Here is a 23,130-nt window from a genome sequence, read left to right as displayed (position 1 = left end):
CTCTACACCGAACATCTCCCCGGGTCTTACTCACTGCTCTGCTGAATAAAGGGTTTCCAGCAGATGTTCGTGGGCCAGGGAGAAACTCGGGGTGCAGAGGGAAAGGGGTTTGCTTTGAAAACCATAGGGTTTTCAACCCTGAGGGGTCAGTGAGCCCCAAAACACCAAACTTGTAACAAATCAGCGTGAGTGAACCCAAAGCATCAAACCTGTAACAAACCAGCATGAGTGAACCCCAAAACATCAAACCTGTAACAAAACCAGCATGAGTGAACCCCAAAACATCAAACCTGTAACAAAACCAGCACCAGTGAGCCCCAGAACACCAAACCTGTAACAAAGCAGCATGAGTGAACCCCAAAACACCAAACCTATAACAAACCAGCATCAATGAGCCCCAAAACATCAAACCTGTAACAAACCAGCACCAGTGAACCCCAAAACGCCAAACCTGTAACAAACCAGCACCAAACAACAAAGAGCACCCACAAACATCCACGTGTTGCTGAATCACCCCAGAATCACCTCCAGCAATGCAGAGCCCCCCGGAACAATGCTGTGGGACAGCAGGAAGTGACAGCAGAGCTGCACAGAGAGCCACCAAAGCAAGGCCAGAGCTCCTGCGGGCTGGCACAGTGCAGGGACAGGCAGGGACAGGCAGGGACAGCCAGGGACAGCCAGGGACAGCCACCCTGTCCTTCCCTGCCGAGGTGCAGGGCTCTGCTCCCCGGAGAGGGAGGTTTTGCTCAGCCAGCAGAACCAGCCCAGCTGCCAGCCTGGCCTGAGCTGCAGGGCCAGCTCCAGCCCCAGCTCCAGCCCCAGCAGCGATGCTGAGGCTCAAGGAGAGCCCTCTGCCCCGGCAGCCACTGCAGAGGCCACCAAAAAGCTGCGTCCCACAAGTTTCCAGGAAGGAAAACGCCTCTCCCCGTGCCCTTCGCTGCCAGCCCCGAGCCCCCAGGGCAGGGGACACCCCGGAGCCGCGGCTTTCCCATTCCAATGGGATCCGGCAGCACTTGGCAGAGGGCAGGCAGGGAGGGCACAGGGATGCTGCCGGCCCGGGGTGATGCAGAGAGAGCGGCCGCAGGGCTGGGCAGGGCACCGGCCGCTCCGAACCCCTGCGGATGTTCGGGAACCACAGCGGTTGTGCCAAAGCCTTCGGAAGGGGCGGCGGGGTACCCCGAAAGGAAACTGGCTCTGCGAGGAGGGATGGGCAGGGGCAGCGCCGGCTGCGATGGAGCGGCGGCTCCTCCGGGGTACCCCTATCATCCCCGGGGACCGCTCCGTTACCGTGCCCCCATCCCGTTATCGCTCCGGTGTGCCCCATCCCCGGTGTTCCCCCATCCCGTTACCCCTCCGATATTCCCCCATCCCCGGTGACCCCTCCGGTGTTCCCCCATCCCGTTACCCTCCGCTCCCGCTCCTCCCGCGGCCGGGCCCTGCGGGAAGAGGGGCAGCGGGAGAGAGAGAGAGGAGGAAGAAGAGGGAGAGGAAGAGGCAGCCGGAGAGGAAGAGAAGCGGAGGCGCGGGCGGCAGGGCCGTGCCCCGGCGGTACTCACGGCTCCGGGGCGGCCACGGCCCGAGCCGGGCGATGCTGCGGGTCCCGCTACACCCGCAGCGGCCCCGCGCCGGGGATTCGGGGCGGGCCGGGGGCGGGCAGGTGCGGCGGCGGCTCCGGGGCTGCGGCTTCCTCCGTCACCCGGAATAACCCCGCGGCGGCCCGGCCCGGCCCGGCCCCGCACGTGTGGCCGTGTGTCCGTGTGGCCGTGTGTCCGTGCGCGGGCCCAGCGCTCCGAACCCAGCGGCACCGGCCCCGCTGCGGGCCCGGCACGGGCACCGGCACCGGGGGCGGGGCCAGCGGCCGGGGGCGGGGCCAAACGGGGAATGAGGCGGGGCCATGAGCAGAGGCCACGCCCCCGCTGCCGAGCGCCGCACAAAGGGTGAGGGGCGGGGCTAATGCGGGGGCGTGACCAGTGCTGGTAGGCGTGGCCTGAGGGGTGTCCGGAAATAATCTATGCAGGGAAAGAGTTTTGGGGTCGTGGAGCGCAACCTGGGGCCGAGAGCACCTTGTCAACACCCAGAGCACCGAGTGCCACCTCCAGCGATGGGGACTCCCAACGCCTCGCTGTGCAGCCCCTGCCAAGGCCTGGTCAGCCATTCCACTGAGAAATTCCTGCTGGTGTCCAACCTCAAACCAGCCCTGGTGCAGCTTAAAACTCCGTCCTTGTGTCCTGTCACTTGTTATGTGGGCAAAGAGACTGACCACTACCTGGCTACAGCCTCCTGTCAGGTTGGTGTGCAGGGTGAGAAGGTCCCATCTGAGCCTTCTTTTCTCCAGGCTCAGCTGCTTCATAGAACATGTGGTGCAGACCCTTCCCCACCTCCATTCCCCTTTGTTGGACACACTGCAGCCCCGCAGTGTCCTTCTAGTGGACACACTGCACCCCAATATCCTTCCAGTGGACACACTGCACCCTGATACCCTCCCAGTGGACACACTCCAGCCCATCAATGCCCTTCCAGTGGACACACAGCATCACAACCCTCTTCCAGTGGACACCCTGCAGCACCCCCAGTGTTCTCCCCGAACTGAGGGGCCCAGAGCTGGTCAGGGCACTCGGGGCACGGGCTCTGCAGTGCGGAGAAGGGAGACGATCCCATCCTTTCCCTTCCCTTTCTTCGCTGGTCCCGATCCTGCCCCGGAATATTCCCGGGACAGAGGGATCGGTGGGCGGGGCGGGGCCAACACAGAGGGGCGGAGCCAGTGTTGTTATGGGGCGTAGCTAAACCCGAAAATAATGTGAATTTACATATTTATGGGCGTGGTCTTATCGCCCCGCCCCGGCCGCGCTGCACGCCGGGACCGGAAGTGGCGGCCGCGTGGCGGAGGCAGCATGGCGGCCCCCGGGAGGAGGTGAGCGCGGCACCGGACGGGAGCCGGGAGCGGGTCCAGGAGGGGCCGGACACGCCGGGATGGGCCTTCCCCTCGCACACGCTCCTTTCCCCCCTCATACTCTTTTCTCCCCCGCAGAAAACTGGAGGAGCTGAGCCTGGACGAGTTCCTCGCTGCCGGCTCGGACTCGGAGCATGACGGCGGCTGGGAGGATGAGGAGGAGGAGGAGGAAGGCGGCCGGGCCCTTAATGGGACTGCGAGGCAGAGGCGGCCGAGCGGGAAGGCGGCCCAGGGGCTGCAGGCACGGCCGGGCAGGTGAGAGGCGCTCAGCCGGCACAAAAGGAGATTTTTCTGCTTTTCACAGCTCCCTGACAGGAGGGGACAGCCCCAGGCGGGGCTCTGCTCCCAGGGAACGGCCTCAGTGTCACCAGGGCAGGCTCGGGGGGACATCAGCAGGAATTTCTCCATGGAAAGGGTGGTCAGGCCTTGGCAGGGGCTGCCCGGGGAAATGATGGGGTGCCCATCTCTGCAGCTACTCTGAGGAACTGAGAAACAGATTTGTGATGGTTTTTCCCTGTGTTTCCATCTATCCCACTGCAGTCTGGTATCTTGCTGTCAAGATTTCTTAATCCTTAACGAAATGTTTTTGTCCCAGCCTCAGCAGAGCTCCGAGCAGTGAACAATTAATGAACAGTTAATGAACCATTCATTCTGTCCCAGCAGGAAGAAGGGAAAGGCGTCAGAGCACAAGGATCAGCTCTCCAGGCTGAAGGACAGAGACCCCGAGTTTTACAAGTTCCTGCAGGAGAACGACCGCAAGCTGCTGGACTTTGATGCCTCGGACAGCTCAGAGGAGGAGGAGGCTCTGCACAGACCCCCTGACACCCTGGAGGTACCTGCTGGCATCACACACCTCGGTGCCGTGGGCAGTGTTTGTGTTCCTGAGTGATTTGGGCTGCAAAGGGACTTGGAACTCATCCTGCTCCGAGCCCAGGCTGCCCCAAGCCCTGCCCAGGCTGGCCTTGGGCCCCTCCAGGGCTGGAGCAGCCCCAGGGTCCTGTGGCAGCCTCACAGGGAGGATTCATTCCCCACATCCTGGGCTGTCACCCCGTCGGGTGTTCATTCCATCTGGAGCATCCCTGCTTGGCACAGGGTGCTGGGGCAGCGCTCCCAGTCAGCCCTGCTGCCTCCTCACAGTGCTCAGTGAGAGCTGGGCCAGCCAGGGCTTGGGGAAACCCTTCAGCATTAATTCAGTCCCTCCTGCTGCTCTCTCTAGGAAGCCAGTGACGAGGATGAAGATGATGAGGACGAAGAGCAAGAAAAAGTCAAAAGGAAGAAAGTTTCCCTCATCCATGTGAGCTTGAAGATGGTGGAGGAGTGGAAGAAAGCTGCCCAGGTGAGCAGGGAGTGGGAGCACACAGCACTGGGGGGTTCTCCTCCCTGCCTGTAAAAGGGCCAGCTTGGGGTTTGTTTTCATGTGCCACAAAGTTTATTTATTTATTTGTTCGTGTGGCAGAAAATTTATTTATTTGTTCATCTTGCACAAAATTTATTTGTTCATCCAGCACGAAAATTATTTATTTATTTGTTTATTTATTGGTTCATCTGGCACAAAATTTATTTATTTATTGGTTCATCTTTCACAAAATTTTTTTGTTTGTTTATCTTGCATAAAATTTATTTATTTATGTATTTATTTATTTATTTATCTGTTTGTTTGTTCATCTGGCATAAAATTTCTGTCCCCAGCCCCCAGAGCTCTTGTGCCTTCGGCTTGACTTTGGGCTGTAAAATTCGAGTGCTGCCATCTCATATGAGGGGGAAGCTTCAGAAGTGTGGCTCAGAAGAGGCCAGAATGATCAAATTTGGGGTTTTTACCCTCTGGCAGCAGCTCCAGGAGCTTTCTTAGTCCCATCTATTCCCTCAACATCCCCTTTTCTTCTCTCCCCAGAGGAATCTCACCCCAAAGCTCTTCCATGAGATCACCCAGGCCTACAAGGCAGCCGTGGCCACCACCAAAGGGGACAGTGGCGGTGACCCCAGCAAGTTCCAGGTGACTGACACTGCAGGTGAGGGAAGGGGACTCATCTGGGGGAGTTGGGATGAGCCCTGGCAGGAGTTATTCGCCCTTTCAGTGCATCCAGGAGCTTGTCCTGCTCTGCTGCTCTGGGAGCTTTTCCTTCCAGGGTGGCTTTGGTGCTGTTTCCTTGGGGAGGGGGCCCCTGTGCCTGCTGATCTTTGATGAAAAATGGAATGTGAGGCAGACTGGGGGTTTCTAGAAGGAAATGCAGGAGTTCTGCCGTGGAAATCACTGGTTTCAGTTCCTCGGGGGCCCCTTTTCCCATGAGGAATGCCAGAATTCGTGGAAAATCACTTACAGTGCTTTCCTGCCTTGTTTCACCCAGTGTTCAACGCCCTGGTGTCCTTCTGTATCCGGGACCTGTTCCACCTCCTGCACAAGCTGCTGCTCCCCAAAGCCCCCAAGAACAAGCTCAAGTGAGTCTGGGGGGTTTGGGATGTTCAGGAATCTGGGGGGGTTCCAGAGCTGCCTTTGGGCCTGGGGAAGGGGTGCCAGCTCATCCAAACACTGAGTGCCTGCTGCTGCTCACAGGGCTCTCCTGTGCTTCCCCCAGGGAAGAAGGAATTGATCTCACTGCTCGTTTTGCGGCTGAAATCTGATTTATTTGGGGTTTTTTTTAAAGCTAAACCCAACTCTTGCTCCTTTCCAGAATGGTTCTCCCTTCCACCAGCCCCCTGTGGGGAAAGCTCCGACTGGACATCAAAGTTTACCTTGGCTGTACCATACAGGTAAGAGACATGATCATTTTCTGGTTGTGGGTCACTCTGTGCCTTGCTGGGCTGTTTTGGGGTGAGGCAGGTGGGGTTTGCCCCTCTGAGATTTGTGTTCATTGTTTCCTTGGGTTGTTTTGGAATTACTTGGTCCAATTAACAATTTGGAGCTTCGGAGGATGCTTGGGTCGGAGTAGGTAAGGCAGTAAAGAAGGGTTGAATTAACATTCTGGCAGCTCTCTCTGTTTTAATTTGTCTGGCAGATTAATATTTAATAGGCTTTAAAGGAGTTTGCAGTCTGTGTTCTGCATTCTGCATCATTAATTCAGTTTTTGGTGCTGTGATCTCTGCACTTGAGGCAAACACTGAGATGTTCTCTTGGTGATCTCACATGAGGCATCTCTGACTATGACAGAGTTCCATCCCACCCATGCAGAATTTCTGGTGTTTCAGAGATGATTTATGGATTATTTCTGGAGGAAACTCCTGCCCCCACTTAATTTTATTTTGAAATTGCTTTGTTAGCATCCCCAAATTGGAATATTAAAACCAAACCAACGCTGATTCTTGAGCACTGAGGGAAGGGATGCCAGGAGTGACAACCAGGAGCTGCTGCTGTGCCTCAGCTGGGAGCTGGCACAATGACTTAGCAGAAAGAGCAATTGGATCAGGAGAGCTTTTTGCTTTTTCTTTTTTTTCCTCTCAAGCTGTGGTGCCTCTCTCCAGCAGCAGAGCATTGCAGACAGGGAAAAGCTGGGGATGCAGTCCCTGGGAATGCAGTCCCTGGGAGCAATCCCTGCTCCTGGGCTGCCTCCTGAGAGCCCTCAGCCCCAGCCTTCACCACTGTGGGTTTTCTGGCACCATTTCTGAACAAAATCTTCTCCTTTTGGTGTCCTTGGCCAAGTCTGCTCAGTCCAGAATCCTTGCGGAGCGAGGAGGAGGGTGAGGAGGCAAATTAAATGCGGACAAAATGCCTGTGCTGCCTCAGCAGCTGGGGCTGCATCAGGCAGAGCCTCTCAGAGTCACCTGGAGCTCACCTTGACTCCAGACTGGAATCTGGCTTTGCTGCAGTGAGCTGAGCTGGACAAGCTGCACACACACAGATTTGGCTCTTCACATTTTGTCAGAGCCTTTCCTTGAGGGAGAGGTGACCCAAATACCCAAAGAGCTCCAGCTTCCCACCCAGAAATCCTGGAGAAATCCAGCAACTGCCAGGCGGCTCAGGTGATGTTTCCTTGTGCAGACTGGGGGGGAGTTGGGCCATTCTGGTGTCCAGCTCTGCAGATAAAGTGGAGCCCCCAATCCCAGGCTGAGGGACCTGCAGGGCAGCTCTCACCCTCTGCCCTGGCCATTCTGGTGTCCTGCTCTGCAGGTAAATGGGATTTTGCAGTGTCCATGCAGGAGGTGCTGTGTGGTGAGCCCAGGGGCCGTGAACCATGCAGGGACAGCACCCTGAGCCCCAGTCCCAGGCTGAGGGACCTGCAGGGCAGCTCTCACCCTCTGCCCTGGCCATTCTGGTGTCCTGCTCTGCAGATGAAGTGGAGCCCCATTCCCATAGTGAGGGTCCTGCAGGGCAGCTCTCACCCTCTGCTCCTGCCCTGATCCAGCTGTGGGGTTTGTGTGAGCTCCTTCCTGGCCGAGCAGTGTTGGGAACCAGTGAAATGCAGCTGGCACAGGAGGGTGACAGCCCTGCCTGCCAGCTGGGGTGTTTCTTTCTCCTCCTCAGCTGCTGTCCTGCCTGACAGAGGCCTCAGTGGGTGCAGCAGTCCTGCAGCACGTGAGCTCCACAGTCCCATACTACCTGTCCTTCCCCAAGCAGTGCCGGGCCCTGCTCAAGGTAAGGGCACGGCTGGGATGTGCCATTGGCCTCTGAGGTGCTTTTCCCTCCTTCAGCTGAGCATTTGTGGTGTTTGGGCTGCATCCCCTGGCAGGCAGTGTTCTGTAGAGTTCCCTGCTTTGCAGCTGTTCCTGCAGAGCGTTCCTGCCTCTGCAGGTGCCACGGGGGGATGCCAGGCTGAGGTGGCTGTGGGGGTGGCTCTGTTTGGTGCTGCTGCTCCCCAGGGAGGTGTTTTGGGAAGCTGCTTCCTCCTCCCAGACGGAGGGATTGCTGCCAGGCCCTGGGAATGCCTGTGCTGGGGGTGGAATATTTCTGTGGCAGCTCAGCCTCAGCCGCTGAGCGTGAGCAGCAGCACAGGAGGCGTGGGGGACACAGGGGCAGCAGGGTGGCATTGACTGCAAACTGCAGCTCTGCAAGCAGCCAGGGGAGCCTTTGGTGCTGGAGATGGCTGGAGTCAGGCAGGGCTGGAGGCTGGCACTCCTCCCAGCTGCTGCAGGCATTTCTGAGAGGGCTCTTCCAGCCCTGCACTGAGCCCCCTCTGTGCTGGGCCCTTCACTGGTGCAGCCGAGCTGTCTGGGTGTGGGGGCACCCGGTGCTCCTGGGGGAGATGGAGCCGCTCAGGAGAGGTCAAATGTGTGTTTAACCGCACAAATGAAAGCTGAGTATTGTTTAGAGGGGCTGGGTTTGGACAGGTTCCTTAATTGACCATGGGAACATCAGCCTGGGCTGTGTGTGTGGTGTCCCGGCCAGAGTGTGAGGACAGGAGGGCTGCCAGTGACTGACTGACAGCACGTTGTGTCACCTCTGTGTCACCTCTGCCGGGAAAGGAGGGAGGTTCAGGCCTGTGTGTGCCTTCGCTCACCTGTGTCTGTGTTTTGTCCCAGCAAACCATCACTCTGTGGAGCACAGGGGAGGAGACAGTCAGGGTCCTGGCCTTCCTGGTGCTGAACAAGATCTGCAGGCACAAGAAGGAGGTTTACCTCAGCCCCCTGCTCAAGGTAAGCCTGGCTTTGCTGAGATCTGCACCTTTTCTTCCTCAGGTTGTGTGCATATACCTCAGAGCCTTGAGCTGCAGCTGAGCAGGCGCTGGAGGTGATGCAGGCAGCCTCCAGAGACCCAAAGAGGGCAGAAATTGTCACACTGGAAGGGGCAGAGAACTCCTATTTTACACACTGCTTTCTCATCCTCTTCCCCCTGCAGCAAATGTACATTGCCTTTGTGAAGAACTCCAGGTTCACCTCTCCCAACGTGCTGCCCATGATCAACTTCATGCAGAGGACCCTGACGGAGATGCTGGCCCTGGACAGCGCCGCGTCCTACCAGCACAGCTTCATCTACATCCGCCAGCTGGCCATCCACCTGCGCAGCGCCATGACCCTCAGGAGGAAGGTGGGCACCCTCCTCATCCTCATCGTCCTCATCCTCCTGGAGCTCCCTGCAGCGGGGCTGGGCACGGTTACAGGTGTAAAGAGGGGATTTATTGCTGGGCACCATCCTCATCCTCATCCTCCTGGGGCTCCCTGCAGCGGGGCTGGGCACGGTTACAGCATAAACAGGGGATTTATTGCATGGCCTTGGCAGGATACACCACGGGCAGGACAGGAGCCTGAGGGAGGCTCTGTTGGTGTGGAGGAAGAAATGGAAAATATTAATCACAATATACCACAATGTACAGCAGCCTCTGGTGTGAAACAAGCAGGTAAAGCACATATGGGTAGGGTTATGGAAACCACAAAGCCCTGAGCTCCAGGCACACTGCAGCTGCCAAAGGCATCCCAAGGGGAACACAAAACTGCCACAACATGGCTGCCTCTGTGGCTTTTTCCTTGGAACTAGCCCTAGGCCGGTTTTACAGCTCTTCCTAGGCCACCCTGGGGTGTTGCAGCTCCCCAGCAAATTCTGGGGCATTTAATGGGCTTAACAAAGCAGCTCAGAGCATTGGGAGCAGCCCTGGTTTCAGGCACCTCCAGTGTGACCTGGGAAATCTGAGTCAGATTGCTGATCCTGGATTTTGTCCTGTTTAGCAAAACAGACCCCACAGATTAATTGCTGAGCTGCCCCCAAACAGGGCAGGGTTGGTGCCCAGCTAAATCTCCTGGCCTGTCAGACATGGGGATAAATAAGCAGAGATAAATGAAGTCTGGGCTGCAGATCCCCTAATTGGATTGCACTGGCTCCTTACACCCTCAGTTGTGGCCCAGACAAGGAGTAAATCCATTTGATTTCACAGCTGGGGGGGCTCGTGGCCCCTCAGATGGGCATGGCACCACCAGAGTGTCCAAATGCAAGCACTAAGCCTGTCTGAATGGGCAGGGATGGTGCTGGAAGGTGATTACAGAGCAGATTGCTCGTCTGCTCTGTGCAGGAGGAGCTGAGAAAATCTTTGTGGTGCATCCCAGAGACCTGGGGAGAGCTGGCACGGCCCTGCCACGTCCAGCTGTGCCTTGGCTCAGGGCCCTGCTGCAGGGCTTGCCCCAGAGGCTGCAGTTAAACATTCCGTGCCTGTCTCAGGACTGTGCATCATCCTGCTGCTCCATGCAGGAGAGATCAGCTGGGCCTTGGAAATCTGGAAAAAAAACACAAATGGGGGCTGAGGCACCTTGTGAGTGCAGTCTGCTGTGGTTTGGGCAATTCCTGCAGAGCGCAGGACTGAGGGAAGGGTTTCCTTCAGGGAATCCTGCTCCAGCTGGGCCTTTATATTTTATTATTATTCAGGATTCTCCAGAAGTTCTGGGCTGATATTTGCTCCAGTGCTCAGCTCAGGATTCCCTGTCCCTGGCCAATCCCAGTCCCTGCTGTGATGTTGGGAACTTTTCCGTCTCAAAGCAGCCCCACTTAGCACAGCAGCCTGGTTTTATTCACTTTATTTCTCCTCCAGGCACTGGTACCAGTGAACTTGCTGCCCTGGGAATGGCAGCTGCAGTGTTGTTATTCCTCCCTGGGCAGGGAGCAGAGTGAGCTCCTATCAAATGCCACATTTTCACATTTCTGCCTTTATGTTTGCCTGCAGGAGAACTTCCAGTCAGTCTACAACTGGCAGTACATCCACTGCCTGTACTTCTGGTGTCGAGTTCTCAGCACCATCCACCCCAGTGAGGTCATGGAGCCCCTCATCTACCCCTTGACACAGGTCATCATTGGCTGCATCAAGTGAGTGGAGCTCCTCATTCTTTTTGCTGTGCTTTGGTGTGTTATTTTACTCTTCTGTGATTTGGATTTAACCATGAATGGTCTTTTAATTGAAATTTTCCAGCCCAAGATGTGTGTGAGCAGCTGTTTAGGGGGTGACAGAGTTGTGGTGTGGGTTATTTTTTTCTCTTTGTATAAGAAAAGTCTCAGCCTGAATAACCTGGGCAGATTATCCTTGTAACTGCAAGGAAAATGATCCAGAAAATCCTCATCTGCAGCTCTGTAAATGCATTTAGAAGCTGCATTTTTGGTGCCTGTTTGTTGGGACTGGAAGAAGTGGGCCACAGTTGTTGTTTTCAGGGTGTCTGCTGAGAATTCCCTCCTCACATCAGCTCACGTGGATGAAATGTTTGTGCTCTGAGGTGCCTGTTAACATTAGCATTGAGGGAATTTGGGGATCTCTGGTGATCTCCCAAATCCTGTTAGCTCTGCTAACCAGATTCTCAGCTCTAAAGCCAGCTCTGGAGGAGCTCCCCACGGTGCTGGAGATAAGCAGATTTAAACGATCTGATAAGAGGATGCAAACATCCCCCTGGCACCCCCTGCTCTGGGATGGATCCAGGCACCTTCCTGCCTGTCCAGCAGATCACCCAGGGGCTGGGAACAGGGATTGGGGTGAGGCCCAGCAGGGTTTGAGCAGCTTGGCATGAGCTGCAAGAGCTGCCTGGTGAGGCTTTGGGGTTTGGGAACCCCCCAGGTGGGTTTGGGGTCACCTCACTGTGCCCTTCCAGGAGCTGAAGGAGCTGCAAGGGAGATGGAGAGAGGATTTCCAAAGGATGGGGGGACAGGACACAGGGACTGGCTCCAAACTGAGACAGGGGCCTTCAGATGAGAGAGCAGGAAAAAATTCCTGCTCCTGAGGGTGGGCAGGCCCTGGAATGGATGTCCCAGAGCAGCTGGGGCTGTCCCACCCCTGGAAGTGTCCAAGGTCAGGCTGGACAGGGCTTGGAGCAGCCTGGGACAGTGCAGGGTGTCCGTGCCATGGTGCTGGGTCAGCTTTAGGTCCCTTCCAACCCAAACCATTCCCTGACTCTGTGATTCCAGCCTTGGGAAAAGAGTCAGATCCCACCTGGATCCCCTCGGAGCCAGGCTGGGCTGTGGACGAGGCAGAGTGGCAGCTCTGGGGGCTGTGGCTCTGTGGGACAGGCACTGTGTTTTTATTTAATAGTTTTATTATTTTTATTTGAATTTATTTTTATTTAATATTTTTATTTTTATTTTTATTTAAAATTTTTATTCTTTTTATTTACTATTTTATTTCTTTTTAGTTAATATTTTAAAATTATTTTATTAAATATTTTATTTAATATTTTATTTTAATCTAATATTGTAATTTAGTTTTATTTAATATTTTTATTTTTATGTATTATTTACTATTTATTCTTTTTATTTATTGTTTTAATATTTTTTTTTTTTATGTAATTTATTTCTTTTTATTTCTTTTCATTTAATATTTTTATTATTTTTATTTTTTAATATATTTATTTTTATTTTATATTTTAAATTTTATTTGTATTTAATATTTTTATTTTTATTTACTATTTTATTTCTTTCTATTTCATGTATTTGTTTTTATTTATTTAATATGTTAAAATTTATTCTTATTTCATATTTTAATTATTTTTAATTTTTATTTAATATTTTTAATTTTTATTTCTTTTTATTTCTCTGTTTTTGCTGCCCAGGCTGGTGCCAACGTCTCGGTTCTACCCCCTGCGCATGCACTGCATCCGTGCCCTCACGCTGCTGTCGCAGAGCACCAGGACCTTCATCCCCGTGCTGCCCTTCATCCTGGAGGTGGGTTGGTGCCTGCCCCACGCCCTCAGCAGCAGCTCTGGGCTCCCACTGTGCTCCCTCCCTCAGAGCCCTGGCAGGCAGCACCACAATTGCTGAGGAAATAGAAAACGGAAACTGGAATTCAGCTTTTGCTGTGTGGGAGCTGTGCCTGGAGCAGCTGGGTGCAGCATGGCCCCCCAGGCACGGGGGGAATTCAGAGCTGCAGGAATTCCCCAGCCCCATCCTGCTGCTGTGCTCATCTCTGGGGAGGGCACAGCGGCTCCTGACTGCAGACAGTGGGAAATGGAAGGAAAAAACACTTCAAGAACGAAAAAAACTTACGCATATCTTCCTGAAGGAGGCCTGGGAGCTGAGAAAATGGAATTGCTGCGTGCCAGCTCCCTGCCCACTCCCCACGTGGCAACTGGGAGTGCCAGAAATCCCTGAATCCCTCTCCTTCCTGCCCTCAGTCTGCCTGTGGTTTCCTGGTGAGGTTCTGTGGCCCCCGGTCCCTCATTATCCCCTCCCAGCCTGCCCCCAGGGTTCCTGGACATCAGTGAGGCCGTGCCCAGCCTGGCTGCAGCCCTCAGCGTGGGAGCCACACTGCCTCCCTGCCCTGAGGCCCTGCCAGCGCCCCTGGCTGCCCTCCCCTGCCTGCTGGAGGGTGCCAGGGAGCCCCAGAGGCTGACCTGGGCGTCAATAGCTGTGTTTGGGCCACAGAAATAACTGTGCATAACGAGGCTTGTGCCATCGATCCCCCAGGCAGGGGCTCTTTGTTTGCACTCCCGTCCCTCCCTCCCAGAGAGCCTGGATTGACAAATAAAACGTCAGGAATCAATAGCAGCCTCCTGCTCCTGTGGCCTGGGGGCACTGCTGTGACCTGAGCAGCCTCTGCCTGCTCTCAGCCTCCCTGTGCTGCATCCCCACCTCGGGGATGGGCTGCTGCTGGATGTGCTGCTGCTGCTCACAGGGAGGGAAATGGTTCCCTGCTCTGGAGGGCAGCCCCGGAGTGTTTGGGCACTGCAGAGAGGAGCTGGGGCTGCTGCAGGGCGTGGGTGAGCAGGAGGGGCTGCTCACCCCTCTCTGGGTGCCAGCAGATGTGCAGATGTCACCAGCTGGTGGCTTTTTTAGTTCAAATGACATTGGAGCCTCCCCTGATGGCCACGTGGCACCTGCCTCAGAGGCAGTGCTTGGAGCAGGTGTCCTGGAACAGTGATTTCAGTGACAATAGTGAATTTGGTGTGAGCATCACTTTGTGTTGCTTTGGAACTCTCCTCACTTCAGGGACAGCTCCAAACCCCACTCCAGCTCTGGGGTGCAGCCTCTCACCGTGACAGAGTGGGGCTGAGGAGCAAACCCCAGCTTCCTGTGCCCTTGCCTGTGCTGGTTTCCTCTTCACACCTTGCACAGCCAGGGCTCCACAGCCTCAGGTGTGGTTGGTTTGCTCCCTGCCTGGGATATTTGGGAAAGCTGTGGGGCAGTGAGCAGGAATTGGGGTTCCTGGGTGGTTTTCTTGGCTCTGCCACCACCTCCCCTTGGCTGTGTTGTGTGCTGGTTGCTTTGTGCTGTGATCACCTTTACACTCTTTTTTTCCCCTCTTTCAGGTTTTCCAGCAAGTGGATTTCAACAAGAAGCCAGGACGGATGAGTTCCAAGCCCATCAACTTTGCTGTGATCCTGAAGCTCTCCAATGCCAACCTGCAGGAAAAGGCCTTCAGGGTGAGTGGGACCTGGGCTCCCTGTCCCCAAGGGAACGTGCCCCGTGTCCCTGTCCCCAAAGGAACGTGCCCCGTGTCCCTGTCCCCAAAGGCTGGACAGCCTTTCCCAGGCTGGGTTTGGGTGCTGTAGGAGTTCTGTGGGGTTCAGGTCGTTCCCAGTCCCGTGATTTGTGTTTCTCCTGCTCAGGATGGGCTCATTGACCAGCTCTATGACCTGCTGCTGGAGTATCTGCATGGCCAAGCCCACAGCATTGGCTTCCCCGAGCTGGTTCTGCCCACTGTCATCCAGGTAAGGGGGCAGGCACTTCTGGGGGTGCCATGGATGTGCACGGGGTGGGATGAAGTGATTTAAACTAACAGTGACCTCAGGATGGCCCTCAGAATGAGGGGAGAGTCACTTACCTCTGCTTAATTTTAATTTTAATTTGTATTTGTGTTTTGGGGAAGAACAGAGGCATCCCATCCAGTTAGGCTGGAGGCAGGGGAAGGTGCTCTGGAGTTTGCCATCTGTTGGGAGCCAGAGGCTGCAGAACTGCTCTGGGATGGGGCTGGGATGGTGAAGTCAGCTGAGTTCTTGGGCATTCAGAGCTGTTGCTGTGGGGTCTGGGAGCAGAACCTGCTCTGAGCCCCGGCTTTTCCTTGTGCTCAGCCTCCCCGAGGTGCTCTCCACAAGATGGCAATCTTCCCTGCCAGTCCGGCATTCCCAGTCTTCCCTTCCCAATCTTTCCTTCCAGTCTTCCCTCCCTTCTCAGGCTCCCTCACGTGGAGCTGCAGACAGCCCAGCTCAGTGTGCCACTGTTGGGATGTGTTCCCTCATTCCCTCTGCTTTTACCTCAGGGCTGGCTGCTGTCACATCCTCTGTGGGGACACGAACCTGTGCTTGTCCTGCTGTGTGCCACCAGTCCCTGCACGCCTTGGGGTGTCCCTGGAGCCCTGGCTGTGCCCCACAGGCTGTTTGGGGTGTCCCTGGTGCTGGGGCTGTGCCCCACAGGCTGTTTGGGGAGCAGAACTCTGTATCCCTGCTGAGGGCTGGCATCTGTCAGGGGCTGGCATGTGCCAGGCTCTTGGCTGTGTGCCCCGGGCTGGCACAGGGCTGCCTTGGCTGCTGGGAGCTGGCAGCCCCTGTGTGAGCAGCCAGAGCAGCTCCTGGGCCTGTGGCTGTGCCCGTCCCCCCTGTTGGCAGCCCTGTGCTGCAGCCAGCAGCTCTGGGAGCTGTGCAGGGCTTTGCTGCATCCCTGCATTGCTGCGTTCCTGCCTGGCTGCTCTGCCCACAGCCCGGGGCGTCTGCCAGGCTGGGGCTGCCCCTGGCTCCCTAAAGCTGCCTGGGGAGAGGATTTTCTGCTGGAGAGCTTCCAGCCCAGCCCTGCTTCCATGCATGTGTGCCCAGCCTGCCTCCCTCCCTGCTGGGCTGCTCCAGCTGGCAGGGGCTGTGTCCCTGCTCCTCCTCCTCCTCCTCCTCCTCCTCCTCCTCCTGCTCTGGGGGAGGCTGGGCTGAGCTTCCCAGGCTGTGCTTCCCAAATTCTCTGCTGCAAGGCAGGAGGCCCTGGCAGATGAAAGGAGAGCCAGCGGGGATGGGAGGCACTTCAAAGCTGCTGCTGCTGCTGCTGGCCCAGGGCTGAGCCGTGGGGGCTCTGCCTGCAGGGGCTGGGGGGAAGAGCCCCTGCCCTGCCCTGCCCTGCCCTGCCCTGCCAGCAGCTCTCCTGTCCCCAGCCCTGTCCTCAGGGCAATGTCCCTGTGCCAGCAGGGAGCTGGGCAGGGTTTGGCTCCCCTGCAGCACTTCCCGTCAGAGCAGCTGGGGTTTTGCTCTGGGGTTTTGCTCTGGGGTTTTGCTCTGTGGGTTTCAGGCTGGCACTGGGACAGAAGCAGCCCCAGCAATGCCAGGGCTGGGCTGGGAAGCCTCAGTGCCATGTCCACAGACACACGTGGGTGTGCTGAGTGCTTCACTCTGCTGAGATCCCCTTGTTCCATTTGGCAGGGCAGGGAAGAGCACACACAGACCCTGCTTTTCCCCTCTCTGTCCTTCATCCTCTTTTACTGCCCTGGTTGTGTCCCTGCCTCTCCAGCCATGGCTGAGATCTCGTTGGGTTCCATTAATTTCTGTGCAGGGGTGGGACTGTGAGGGGAGCAGGGAGGGAGCAGGGGCTGTGCAGGGATGGAGCAGGGGCTGTGCAGGGATGGAGCAGGGGCTGTGCAGGGATGGAGCAGGGGCTGTGCAGGGAGGGAGCAGGGGCTGTGCAGGGATGGAGCAGGGGCTGTGCAGGGATGGAGCAGGGGCTGTGCAGGGAGGGCTGTGCAGGGATGGAGCAGGGGCTGTGCAGGGATGGAGCAGGGGCTGTGCAGGGAGGGAGCAGGGGCAGTGCAGGGAGGGAGCAGGGGCTGTGCAGGGATGGAGCAGGGGCTGGGGCTGTGCAGGGATGGAGCAGGGGCTGTGCAGGGAGGGAGCAGGGGCAGTGCAGGGAGGGAGCAGGGGCTGTGCAGGGATGGAGCAGGGGCTGTGCAGGGATGGAGCAGGGGCTGTGCAGGGAGGGAGCAGGGGCTGTGCAGGGATGGAGCAGGGGCTGTGCAGGGAGGGAGCAGGGGCTGTGCAGGGATGGAGCAGGGGCTGTGCAGGGAGGGAGCAGGGGCAGTGCAGGGAGGGAGCAGGGGCTGTGCAGGGATGGAGCAGGGGCTGTGCAGGGATGGAGCAGGGGCTGTGCAGGGATGGAGCAGGGGCTGTGCAGGGATGGAGCAGGGGCTGTGCAGGGAGGGAGCAGGGGCTGTGCAGGGATGGAGCAGGGGCTGTGCAGGGAGGGAGCAGGGGCAGTGCAGGGAGGGAGCAGGGGCTGTGCAGGGATGGAGCAGGGGCTGGGGCTGTGCAGGGATGGAGCAGGGGCTGTGCAGGGAGGGAGCAGGGGCAGTGCAGGGAGGGAGCAGGGGCTGTGCAGGGATGGAGCAGGGGCTGTGCAGGGATGGAGCAGGGGCTGTGCAGGGAGGGAGCAGGGGCTGTGCAGGGATGGAGCAGGGGCTGTGCAGGGAGGGAGCAGGGGCTGTGCAGGGATGGAGCAGGGGCTGTGCAGGGATGGAGCAGGGGCTGTGCAGGGAGGGAGCAGGGGCTGTGCAGGGAGGGAGCAGGGGCTGTGCAGGGAGGGAGCAGGGGCTGTGCAGGGATGGAGCACGGGCTGTGCAGGGAGCACACAGCTCCAGAGTGCCCTGGCAGAGCCCAGAGTGCTGCAGGATTTCTGGTGACACTTGTGCAAGGGAAGAAAAATGATAATGGATGTGGCAGCGGATGGAATGGATCTGGGGCTGCAGCTGGGGGATCAAGTGAGATAAATCCAGTGACAAATGCATCTCTCAGTGGAGATAAATATGCAGCACCTATAAAAAATAAATATTTTAGGAGGGGAGGGCGAGGGCAGGACAGGCTTCAGCAGCAGAGGGATTGTGCTGATGGTTTCTTTGTGCTTTGGGGAGGCAGGGAAGGTCTGGGTCTGCATTCCCATTTTTCTGGGCTGGTGCTGTGCTGGCAGCTGGGATGTGCTGGAGGGACAGGGACAAGGCTCCCTGCCATGGCTGCAGTTCTTCCTGTCCCTTCCCTCCTGCAGCTGAAATCCTTCCTGAAGGAGTGCAAGGTGGCCAACTACTGCAGGCCCATGAGGCAGCTGCTGGAGAAGCTGCAGGAGAACTCAGCCCACATCTGCAGCAGGAGGCAGAGAGTGACCTTTGGGGTGGCCAGCACCGCTGCTGTGGTGAGCATGGGGACATGGGGACAGCATGGGGACAGCATGGGGATATAGGGACAGCAGGGACATGGGACACAGGGATGACATGGGGACAGCATGGGGACATGGGACAGACACTTTTCCACTTCAGCCTTTGGCTCCCTGTGTGTCCCTGCAGCCCCCAGGCCGGGGGACAGTTCTCAGTGCCACCACTCCTGACCCAGCAGCTGCCTCAGTATCTGAGGCTCAATTCACAAATGCACTGAGTGCTGCTGGCCCCCACATTGCCCAGGAGCTGGGAAATGGGGTTGGGAAAGGGTCCCCACCGTGTGCCCCTGGCTGCCTGTGCTGGCTGGAAGGTGCCTGGAAACCCTTGGAATGTGTGTGTGTGTGTCCTGTGTCCACAGGAGCAGTGGGAGAAGCAGCTGAAGGAGGAGGGCACGCCCCTGAGCAGGTACTACACGCAGTGGAAGAAGCTGAGGGAGAAGGAGATCCAGCTGGAGATCAGTGGCAAGGAAAGGGTGAGCAGCAAACCCTGGGTGTGACCCTGGGTGTGACCCTGGGGACACCAGAGCCACGGCCTGGGGACAGCCAGGGGGTGCTGGGGCTGGGGACAGCAATGGGGACAGGGGGACAGCCCAGAATGGGGCCAAGCTCCTGCCCCAGACTGGCCCTGCTGCTGTGGTTGGACCCTGCCCTGCTGCTGGAGCAGCTCTCTGCAGATTTGGGGTTTTTTTCTGTTCAGAAAGGCAGATTTGGGGGTTTTTTCCTGTTAAGAAAGGCAGATTTAGGGGTTTTTTTCTGTACAGAGAGAGGCAGATTTGGGGTTTGCTGTGTTCAGACAGAGGCAGATTTGGGGTTTGCTCTGTTCAGAGACAGATTTGGGGTTTGCTCTGTTGAGAGAGAAGCAGATTTGGGGTTTGCTGTGTTCAGAGGCAGACAGATTTGGGGTTTGCAATGCAGAGAGGCAGATTTGGGGTTTGCTGTGCTCAAAGAGAAGCAGGTTTGGGGTTTGCCGTGCTGCAGGCTGCCCTGCAGCCCTGCTGGTGAATGGGGCCGTTGTGTGCCTCGGTGGGGACTGGTGCCTTAATGATGCAGCTTTGTGAGCCCCAGCAGGAGAGGGAGCACCATGAGGCCCATTAGGGCTGGGAAAATCCATGTCCCATTAGCAGCCATTGGGGAAGAAAGGCAATAACAGGAGAAAAAGAAAGCCAGCGTGGCTGGGAGCTGCAGCCTGCCTCAGACAGCAGCTCTGACCCTGCCTGCCCATTCCATTTGCTTTTCCCAATGCTTTCAATGGGATGGGGACTAATCAGCTTGGTGAAACCCTGCAGATAGCAGCCCTGAGCTGGGGATTAAAAGGCTGGCCCCCAAATTAGCTAATTAGTGCTTGTGTGTGATGAGCACAGGGCTGTGGGCTGTGCCAGTGCAGGTCTCAGTCCTTTGGGGCACGCTGGGTTTATTTTGTGCCCATCCTGAGGGGTCTCGAGGGGGGAGTGGCACAGCCAGGTCCTGCTTGGTGTGCTCAGGCTGTGCTGATGTCCCCCATGCTGCCTTTGGAAATGGGGATTTTTCCCTGTGGGAATGTGGGACCCCAGCTGGCAAACCCCAGCTGCCAGGACAGGGGCCTGCCTTGTGCCCAGAAATGGGGGAATGATGGAAATTATGGGAATTGTGGAAAATGCCTTCACCCCTCGGTGGGGCTGCAGCACAACCAGCCTGGGGCTGCCCCATCCCTGCACGTCCAGGCCAGGCTGGAGGAGGCTCTGGGCAGCGCAAGGGGGCCCTGCCATGGAGCTGGGGCAGATTGGGGGTCCTTTCCTGCCCACACCAGCCTGGGCTGGGTGCCAGCCGTGGGGGCAGCAGCCTGGCAGTGCCCCTGTCCATTTTGCTCCCCAAATCTTCCCTGGCACCTCTGGGCTGTTTTTAAGGCCAGCCCAGAGCTGCTCCCAGCACACACAGGGAGGAGCAGAGGCCTCTCCCCTGTGGCAGCAAGAGCAGTGGCAGGAGGATGATGATGGTGATGATGATGATGATGATGATGATGATGATTTAAAATGAGGCCCCCGCAGTGGTGGAGGGTGATTTGTTCCCTTCCCTGCCATCCCTGCTGGGCAGTGCTCAGCCCCAGGATCAGTGTGGCCCAGCTGGGGACCATAACCCTGAGCAGGCTGGGGGAAATGGCTGGAACTGGCTGCAGGAGCAAAGCCACAGCTCCACCTCGTGCCCGTGTGTCTGTGCCCTCCCACTTGGGCTGCTCTGGCTGCTGGGGGTGCCTGTGCTCAGCCTGGGGAGGCTTTGGGGTGCTCTGAACACTGGGCTGTTCCTGGCTGCTGGGAGCATGGCTGTGCTCAGCCTGGGGAGGCTTTGGGGTGGGCTGGGGGTGCCAGGGGCAGCAGGTGAGTGCTGGGGGTGCCAGAGGGTGCCAGGGGCAGCAGGTGAGTGCTGAGTGTGCCCAGGCCAGCCCTGGTGAGCGTTTCCAAGCCAGCTGAGCGTTTCCAGGCCAGCCCTGGTGTGGGCTGATGCCCCAGTGGCCCCCAGGAGGGGTGAGCAGCCGGGCAGGCTGAGCTCCCAGAGCACTTGGGGTTTCATTTGCATTCCGATTGTCTCTGCCCTGCCGGCCTGAGCCCTTGCAGGTAAATCCCCCCCTAATCCCCCTCCGGAGAGGTGTGAAGAGCACCGAGGTGGTGTCAATGGAGGGCAGTTAATGGCATCGATATTGGCTGCCTGCTCCAGGGGCCCCATCGATCTCCTGCAGGGCATGGATGCAGCCCTTGAGCATCCCCAGCACCTGGAACGCTGGAATCTGCACCCAAACCCAGGGGGTGGCTCAGGGTCTGCTGCTGCTGAGGTGCCCCATGGATGGATATCCCCATCCCCACCCTCATCCCTGCTGGGCTGCCAGCCCTGCGTGTTCCATGAGCTCAGGCAGTTTGTGAGGGCAGGATCAGAGCAGAGCAGGGTCTGGGAGCCGCCCTCAGCCCTGGGACCCTCACAGGTCTGTGGCTGGCAGCTCACAGCCCCAGCTGCTGTGGGCAGAGCCCAGTGCTGCCTCCAAACACAGCCTTTGGCACCCAACAGCACAAGGGAGGGCTGCTCCTACGCTGGGCTTTGTTTGCTTTCCAGCTCGAAGACTTGAACTTCCCAGAAATCAAACGCAGGAGGCCGGATGAGAGGAAGGAGGAGGATAAGAAGGAATTCAAGGATCTCTTTGAGCTGGACAGTGACTCTGAGGAGGAGAATGGTGGATTCTCTGTGAAAGGTACAGGGCTGGGGCTGGGCTTGCCTTCTCCTTGTCCACAATTCCAATTTCCCTGTCCACAGTCCCCTTTTCCCTGTCTACAGCTCCTTTTTCCTTGTCCACAGTCCCATTTTCCCTTTCCACAATCCCTGAGCAGGTTCTGTGCATGGCAGGGGCTCCCACCAGCACGGGGACCTTTGCTCCTGTCCCTGCTGCACTTCTGATTTATTATTTTATTTTATTATTCATGTTATCCTGCCTGGTGCTCCCAAGGAGCCCAGGAATCCCGGAGAGCAGGGGCTGGTGTCACCTGGCTGTGACCACGAGAGGGCCACAGGAAATTGTGCAGAGTTTGGGATGAACCCGGGAGTTCCTCTGGGGTTTGGGATGTTTGGGATGTCCTGGGTGTGTGAGAAGGGCAGGAAGGGAGGGAGGGAGGGGAATCTGCAGCCCCTCCTTGGTGCTGTGGATCCAGGGGAGGCTCCTGCTCTCCCGTTTCCAGCAGGATTTCTGGCAGAAAGGGAAAGCTGGGAATTGGGAATGGCTCAGGAGGAGGTGCTGGCCCCTGCAGCACAGGGAAGTGCCTTTGGGGGGATATCAGTGAGAAATGAGAAATCTGCCCCGGGTGAGTCTGGCCCTCCTGAGCTCCCTCCCTCCCCTGTGCTGCTGCTCTGCTCCCTCACACCCTGAACCCTGCAGGGAAGGGCACGGCCTCGGATGACAGCTCGGAAGCCAGCAGCAAGGAGTTTGGGGAGGAGGATGATGATGAAGAAGGAAATTACGAGGTGGAGGAGGACGAGGAGGAAGAGCTGGAAGAGGACAGCGAGGCAGAGGGTGAGTGGGGATTCCTGACGGCACCAGGGCTTTCTGTCCTGCCAGGGTGCCAGGAGGGGCTGCACAGACCCCGAGGGCAGAGCTGGCAGCCCTGAGCTGCAGGGAGCAAAGGGTTAAAGTGCCCCCAGCCCCTCTCATGTCTCCTCAGGGCCCTCCTGCAGGAGGCTCAGCCCGGCCTGGGGCACACAGACCCTGCAGGTGCCACCCCAGGGTGCCCTCACCCTTCACCTGGGGCACAGGGGCACGGGGTGACCCTTTCCTTGCTGGAGAGCTCCCAAATTTCCCTTGGTGTTCCTGCCCCAGTGGGGCCCTTTGGCCTCCTGTTCCTGCCCCAGTGGGGCCCTTTGGCCTCCTGTTCCTGGGGAACTCTGGGCTCCTGTATCTGCCCCAGGGGGGGCACTTTGGGCTCCTGTTCCTGCCCCTGTGGGGAACTCTGGGCTCCTGTTCCTGGGGAACTCTGGGCTCCTCTATCTGCCCCAGGGGGGGCACTTAGGGCTCCTGTATCTGCCCCAGGGGTCACTTTGGGCTCCTGTTCCTGGGGCACTTAGGGCTCCTCTATCTGCCCCAGGGGGGGCACTTTGGGCTCCTGTATCTGCCCCAGGGGGGGCACTTTGGGCTCCTGTTCCTGCCCCTGTGGGGCACATTGGGCTCCTGTGTCCCCCCAGGCACTGCTGCTGTGCCCAGCCCTGCAGGGCCCTCCAGGACGAGTTAATGAGTGCCTGGCACTAATCAGTGACCCCCTGGCAGGCAGGCAGGATCCCTGACCCTGTGTCTCTCCCCAGCAGAGGAAGGCAGGGCAGGAGCCCAGCGTGCCCAGGGTGCCCAGGATGCCCAGCGTGCCCAGCAGAGGCAGAGCTGCCCCCGGGGCCTGTCCCGCTCGGACCTGCAGCAGCTGGCACAGGGAGGGGAGGACCTGGTGCAGGACCTGGAGTTTTCTGACGAGGACTGAGCAGCCCAGCCTGGACTTTGCAGCTCAACGTGGACTTCTCCAGCTTTTTCTACCGGTTCTGCTTTTGGTACCAATAAAGCCGAGGCCGAGTCAAGGCCAGTACAAACTGCTCAGCAGAGGGAATAAAACCCCATTGAAATCTGCTTTCAATAGCACAGGGTTCACTTGCAGCTCCTGCTGAGTGGGCTGAGCAAGGGCAGGGCCAG

General features: G+C 57.6%; 1 protein-coding gene across 2 annotated transcripts; it reads left to right on the top strand.

The window, feature by feature from the left end:
- The first annotated feature begins 2,875 nt into the window (after nucleotides 1-2,875).
- On the top strand, nucleotides 2,876-22,929 carry NOC2L (NOC2 like nucleolar associated transcriptional repressor). 2 transcript variants are annotated; one of them, XM_054292118.1, is made up of 19 exons: nucleotides 2,876-2,911; nucleotides 3,029-3,205; nucleotides 3,614-3,782; nucleotides 4,167-4,286; nucleotides 4,842-4,959; nucleotides 5,296-5,386; nucleotides 5,620-5,698; nucleotides 7,407-7,517; nucleotides 8,402-8,515; nucleotides 8,718-8,906; nucleotides 10,528-10,667; nucleotides 12,392-12,503; nucleotides 14,087-14,200; nucleotides 14,387-14,488; nucleotides 17,784-17,927; nucleotides 18,308-18,421; nucleotides 21,027-21,162; nucleotides 21,841-21,975; nucleotides 22,761-22,929. In XM_054292118.1, the coding sequence occupies exons 1-19, from the start codon at nucleotides 2,892-2,894 to the stop codon at nucleotides 22,922-22,924; spliced, it is 2,349 nt and encodes a 782-aa protein (XP_054148093.1). In that variant the 5' UTR covers nucleotides 2,876-2,891; the 3' UTR covers nucleotides 22,925-22,929. The 2 variants fall into 2 exon arrangements, with proteins under 2 accessions (XP_054148093.1, XP_054148092.1); XM_054292117.1 differs by having other exon boundaries at nucleotides 3,611-3,782.
- The last annotated feature ends 201 nt before the right edge of the window (nucleotides 22,930-23,130 follow it).

This window comes from Melozone crissalis, unplaced genomic scaffold, assembly GCF_028551555.1.
Source record: "Melozone crissalis strain CALT ecotype California unplaced genomic scaffold, PUWL_Pcris_2 ptg000107l_1, whole genome shotgun sequence".
Taxonomy (NCBI): Eukaryota; Metazoa; Chordata; class Aves; order Passeriformes; family Passerellidae; genus Melozone; species Melozone crissalis.
The sequence above is the reverse complement of the archived record's forward strand: the minus strand, read 5'-3'. Positions and strand labels throughout refer to the sequence as shown.